This window comes from Pipistrellus hanaki (genome assembly GCF_964339955.1).
Source record: "Pipistrellus hanaki genome assembly, chromosome: 8".
NCBI classification, from domain to species: domain Eukaryota; kingdom Metazoa; phylum Chordata; class Mammalia; order Chiroptera; family Vespertilionidae; genus Pipistrellus; species Pipistrellus hanaki.
The window spans coordinates 18,109,594-18,115,593 of NC_140510.1; the positions used below are offsets into that span (position 1 = coordinate 18,109,594).

At 54.0% G+C, this 6,000-nt stretch overlaps 1 protein-coding gene across 1 annotated transcript; it reads right to left on the minus strand.

The window, feature by feature from the left end:
* Positions 1–699: 699 nt before the first annotated feature.
* On the minus strand, positions 700–4,431 carry CXCR4 (C-X-C motif chemokine receptor 4). Its single transcript, XM_084892520.1, has 2 exons — positions 4,303–4,431; positions 700–2,285 (listed from the first exon to the last, which is right to left on the minus strand). The coding sequence occupies exons 1-2, from the start codon at positions 4,345–4,347 to the stop codon at positions 1,239–1,241; spliced, it is 1,092 nt and encodes a 363-aa protein (XP_084748646.1). The 5' UTR covers positions 4,348–4,431; the 3' UTR covers positions 700–1,238.
* Between the last annotated feature and the right edge of the window lie 1,569 nt (positions 4,432–6,000).

Sequence of the window (6,000 nt, forward strand, 5' to 3'; positions counted from 1 at the left end):
GTTGACTCATGACCAGGTGTTCTGGGTGAGAATAGTGGGTAATGGTTAAGAGCAAGGGCTAGAATGATAAATGGAATTAGCTCGTGGTGTGTCCCCTTGAAAAGTGCAAGTTATGGAAAGTCTTTGAACCTCCCGTTCTCTGGTCAGTGAGAAGGGAGGGATGCTATCTACACTGAGAGGATTGGGTGAGAGGAATATACAGTAAGCTTGCAATGCCTGGCCTGGCACAGACCTGGACTGCCCAAGGAAGAGTAGTAGGAAAATCTAATGGGGTGTTGCATACCTTTTCTCCTTTCTGTACATTTCTCCTGCAGAAAGATTCTCAAGATTCTTTCAGAAGAATAGGTATTGACTGGACAATTCTTAATTTCTATGTTAACAGTGGTTGAGTCTTCAGATTTTGAAATTATCTTACCTGTTTGAAATATTGGCTGTGCTACTTACCAATTGACTTTGACTTAGTCACTTCGACTTTCTGTGCTTTGGTTTCCTGCTCCGTAATAGGCAAGTAATCATATACTAGAACCAGAGCCATTGTAGGAATTGTGACTAGGGTTAAGTAAAATATTATAAATAATATACCTAGGAGAGAACCTGGCATGCCATAAATGTACCCATTGTTTTTTTTTGTTTGTTTGTTTGTTTTTACTTCTGCCAACTAAAGGAATAGCAACGGAAATCATAAAACATAAAACTAAGTAAGTTTTTCATGTACTTTTATTAACAACTTAAAACAAGACTGTACATAATATGTGCTGAAATCAACCCACTCCTGAAAAAAAAATGAAAAACCAGCATTTCTACTTCAGGATTTGCTCTAAGGGCCATCTTCTACAGCAGAAAAATCACATAGTGTAACCAAACAATTTCAGAACAGGCAAAGAAACTTCCACTGGAATGGAGAGATTATTTATACACAAACAGCTGAGGATCATTTCTAGCTTAAGTGACTCACTGCACATCCTAGAATGTTCAGCTCCTTTTTCTACAACTTCCACAACCAGACATACAGCAACTAAGAACTTGGCCACAGGTCCTGCCTAGACACTCATCAACATGAAACAAACAAATATTTATATAAATAAGTCAATTAAAACCTCACAAAAACTAAACACAAGAAAAAAATCCAACAGGTAATAAAAACTGTACAGTATTGGTCAGTCTTTTATATCTGAAAAAAAAATGTGTAACTTAAAAAAAAAAGTTCTTTCATGTATAAAACGTCTTTTATATCAGCGTTAGCTGGAGTGGAAACTTGAAGACTCGGACTCAGTGGAAACAGAAGAATGCCCACCCCGCTTTCCCTTGGAGAGAATCTTGAGGCTGGACCCTCTGCTCACGGAGGTGAGTGCATGCTGGGCGGAGGTTTTAAATTTGGCTCCAAGGAAGGCATAGAGGATGGGATTCAGGCAGCAGTGGAAAAAGGCCAGGGCCTCGGTGATGGAAATCCACTTGTGCACAGTGTTCTCGAACTCACATCCTTGCTTGATGATTTCCAGGAGGATGAAGGAGTCGATGCTGAGCCCGATGTAGTAGGGCAGCCAGCAGGCAAAGAAAGTCAAGATGAGGATGACGGTGGTCTTGAGGGCCTTGCGCTTTTGGTAGCCCTTGGAGTGGGACAGCTTGGAGATGATGATGCAGTAGCAGGACAGGATGACGATACCCGGCAGGACAAGGCCGACCACGATATGCTGAAACTGGAACACCACCAGCCACACGTCACTGGGGTAGAAGCGGTCACAAGCATACCTGTCACCCGCCTCCTTGATGTTGGCAAAGATGAAATCGGGAATAGCCAGCAGGAGAGCAGGTATCCAGACACCAACGTAGACCACCTTTTCAGCTAACAGCTTCCTTGGCCTCTGGCTGTTGGTGGCGTGGACAATGGCCAGGTAGCGGTCCAGGCTGATGAAGGCCAGGATGAGGACACTGCTGTAGAGGTTGACTGTGTAGATGACATGGACAGCCTTGCACAGGAACTTTCCAAAGTACCAGTTTGCCACAGCATCAACTGCCCAGAAGGGAAGAGTGAGCACAAAGAGGAGGTCTGCCACCGACAGGTGTAGTCTGTACTTGTCTGTCATGCTTCTCAGTTTCTTCTGGTAGCCCATGACCAGGATGACCAGGCCATTGCCCACGATGCCAGTCAAGAAGATGATGGAGTAGATGGTGGGCAGGAAGATCCGGTTGAAATGGGCATTCTCGTCTCTGAAGCAGGGCTCCTTCATGGAGTCATAGTCACCCGAACCCGCGTCCTCCAATGTGTCGTTATCTGATGTGTATATCTGCAAAGGAGGCAAGGGAATAGGCATTCAACTTCAAGTTCAGCAGATATCCCCCCACTTAAAAAAACACATTTCTGCTATTTTAAGAGAGTAATTTTTAAGACCCAACCTAGACCAGCCTTCTTCAGTAAATTCTGCTCCTACCGAAGTACTGGGGAATATGGAGCACAAGAAAAATATTCTAGAATCCTAGAACCCTCCTCCCGAAGTCACTTCATTAGAGTCCTCTTTAGCAGAGCCAATTACAAAATTCTTGGTTTTGAACAAAAGGGTGAGGAGATTCAGAAGGTTTCAAAGTCATGTCTTTGCTAACTCTTCTGCTCCGCCCACTAGAGGTTAGGGGAAAAAAAAAAAAAAAAAAAACTTCAGAGAAAACAAACAAACAAAACAAAACAGAGGCCACTCCAGCCAGGGTGGGTTCTGAGGAGCAAGGGTTAACTTTCTGCATGAAGTTTCGCCAGGAGGAAGGAGTGTGTGTGTGTGAGACCCAAAGATTCCAGACTTTTTTATTCTAAAGCACAAAACTTTGCTTTCCCCTCATTTATCACTTGTCTAAACACAAACCATCCCGTACTTCAAGCAACATGTGATAGGGAGGGAGAACGCAGCCTTAAAGCAAAGGGTGGGGTGTCAGAAGTGAGGAACCCCTGTGGTCCCCCAGCTGAAGCTCCTGGGGGCCTTAGAGAATCCACATTTATCCTTTGGTGCGTGGGGAGTGACGGAGCAGCACCATCCCGGGAGGGGAAGGTCACGGGGACTACACCCGTGGTACTCGCCCCAAGTTTCATTTCCTCACCCTCCCGGGTCGCTCCCCCCTCCCTCACACTGATCCCGTTAATGGGGTCGAGGTCTGCAGCTGGACGCCTCCAAGCGGAGGGCGCGCTGGGGGCCGGGTGGTCCAGCTCAGAGGCCCCTGCGTTCTCTCCCCCCGCCCCGCTCCCCCTCCGCCCCGCTCCAGCTTCCCGCCTGCGGGCAGCGGCTCCCCGGGACCCGCCCCGCCCTGCGCCAGGCGCTGCCCGCCTGGGTGCGGGGGGAGAGACTGGGCGGCTCCGCGGCTAGCGCCTTTGAATTGCGCGCCGCTGGGGGGAAAGAAGAGCCTCCCCAGCAAGAGGTTTTTCAAAAGCCTCCAGGAAACCACCGACGGTTAAACAGCGCCACTGGGCTCAGTGAGAGCCAAACCGTCTCCCCACTTGCACCTGCCCGTCTGCGCCGCGGCGGCGGCGGGCCGTCCGGGAGCCCCCAGACCGTCGCTCCGCCCTCCGGCCTCCCTCGCACCCACCTCGGGAAGGGGTGCAGCCGCGCGGGGCTGCTTATAAGTGCTCCTTCGACCTTCGCCCTGTCCAAACCCCCAACCCCAGCGCTCACGCGCGGCGCTTCGGACCCCCTCAATCCCAAGGCTCGCGCACTGCTCCCGCCCCCCCCCCCCCCCAGCTGCGGGCGATGCTCAGACCCCCTTCCCGCCCGCCGCTCCCTGCGCCCGGCGCTGGCACCGCTCCGCGCCCCGCAGTTCAGGGAACGCGCGCCCCGTGCCTTTGCCCCAAGTTAACCGGGGCGCAGTCTTCCTCCGGGACCTCAGTCCTGGGGCGCTCGCTGCCTCCCACCTCTAAGTCCGAATCCCACGGAATTCGCACCAAAGAAACCCCGCTCCCCCGAGGAGGAGACCCCCTGAAGAGGCTCCCCGGGGCAGCGCGGGGCGCCCCTTCCCTGCACTGGTGCACGGAACGTCTTGTTTGCAAACAGCGCGCAAGCCCGCTGCGCGCCGCAGGGATCCGGGGAGACACGTGCAGCCACCACAACAGGGGTTCCTAGCTTTTCTCCTTCGCTCACAGAGAAAAAGACTCCAACCCTATCCCTAACCCCCACGTAGCCACGCGCCCCAAACTCCTGCCCATGCCCCCGGTCACACGCCCTCCCATGTCCTGGACGCTTCTGCCCGCTCCGAGTGGGGCCGCGCTCTAAGTGCCTATGTTTGATTAATTAAGGAAAAACAAACAAAACAGGCTGAAATTGGACTTACATGGAAGCCGTCCATGATAACCGCTTGCTCTACAGGAGCGACCATAAAAACATCCAAGTCCTTGAGAACACTTCGCTATTTGCCGCCGCAGCCAACGGACTGAAGTTTCTGGCCGAAGCTGGACTTTTATAAACACACGCTCCCCGGGTGGCGCATGCGCTTCGGGAGCGGGGGGAGCTGGGGGGCGGGGCGGGGCTGAGGAAGGCGGGGCGGGGGGGTGGAGGGGGTAGCTGAGCCCAGGATGGGGCGAGGGAGGGACGAGGGGTATGCATTGGGGTGGCCCCGCGGGGTGAGCGTTGGAAGCCCCGGATCCGCCGCTGTGTGCTCGCTGTCACCTCGTGCGTCTCCAGATGGAGAGGGCACCCCGGGGGCAGGCGTCCCCCAACTTGGGGAGGCGGGAGGGGCCAGCGGCTTGTCCCGGTGCGTCCCTTTTGTTCACGTGGATGAAACTCTGGACCAGGAATGCGAATGCTACAAATGGAGACACTGAGGCTCCAGAGACCGTGCTCACCACAGTTACCCGCCCGCCAGCAGGCGGCCTTACTGGCAGCGGGTCCAGCCTCTGACGCCGTTCCCTCCTCTCGCAGCAGAAGCGGTCCATTCAGAAAACAAAACGAGTTCAGATCACCTTTTCAGAGCACAGCTGTATAGAACTGAACATCTACACTCGCAGCAACAGACCAGGGTCAGGTGTCAACAATCGGGGAACCACTTTCCGAGGAAAGGATGATTTGGCATCATTTTGGAGGGAGACTGACATGCATATGCTTTTTATAAGAGAAGCTAGATGCGGGGTGGGGGTGGGGGGTCAAGGGAGGAAAAAGGAGACAAATAGTATACTACTATTTGTAATGCTTCAAACAACAACAACAAAAATTAGAAAAAGAAAAAGAAGAGGAACTAGAGGCCCGATGCACAAAGTACTTTCTGTCACAGAGCACAAGGCCCCCGTGCGGAGGGAGCCAGAAGCAGGTTCTCAGAGATGAAAGGCCCGCGCTGGACCAGGAGGAGCCCCTGGGCTGGAACCCAGGTCTCCGGACTCCGCATCCAGCTTCTTCCGCGGCCCTGCGCAGAGGACGAGCGTTAAATTAGGTTGAGGAGCTGGGCTGGGTGCAGTGGGGGTCGGATTGGATATCGGGAGGAGTCCCAGATGGGTTGGGGTTTGCAGTGAGCGCCCAGACAGTGCCTTCCAGCCTCGCACACCTCCCGCGGGCGGCGCGGAGTTTGGGTGTGGCGGGGTGAGGGGCGGGGTGGGTGACGTCGGGGAGTGAGGGGAGAAAGGGCGGGCAGAGGAGGGGGGGCGGGCTGAGGGCGGTGAGGGATGCGGGGTGGGGGGTGAAGGCGGGGAGTGAGGGGAGAAAGGGCGGGCCGAGACACTGCGCGGCTGCCGGAGCTGAGACCGCAGGAGTGAAAGCGGCGACTCGCGGAGGTGTGAGCGGCAGCGGGGAGAGGCCCTGGCTCTGCGATGCAGAGCCCTCACCCCAGGGCGGCCCCGAGAAGAGGACTTGCCCAGACTGGACCCTAAACACCACCCCGTTTTCTTCCAGATAAATCTTCTCAGTGTGCAGGTGTTCCAGAGACTGGGAACACGGACCTTCATTGTCATTTTCCTCTTTTCTCTGGGTCCCCTCTGGAATGTTTGTGGGTGCAAGCCCTCCACTACTGAAAGCTGGTTTTGGAGTCAGGAGGTGGGACTCG

Bases quoted from the DNA above. Each gene is read 5' to 3' on its own strand.
- CXCR4 (XM_084892520.1), bottom strand. From the start codon at position 4,347: ATGGTCGCTCCTGTAGAGCAAGCGGTTATCATGGACGGCTTCCAT. The intron at 2,286-4,302 runs GTAAGTCCAATT...CCTCCTTTGCAG, and splicing joins TTATCATGGACGGCTTCCAT to ATATACACATCAGATAACGA.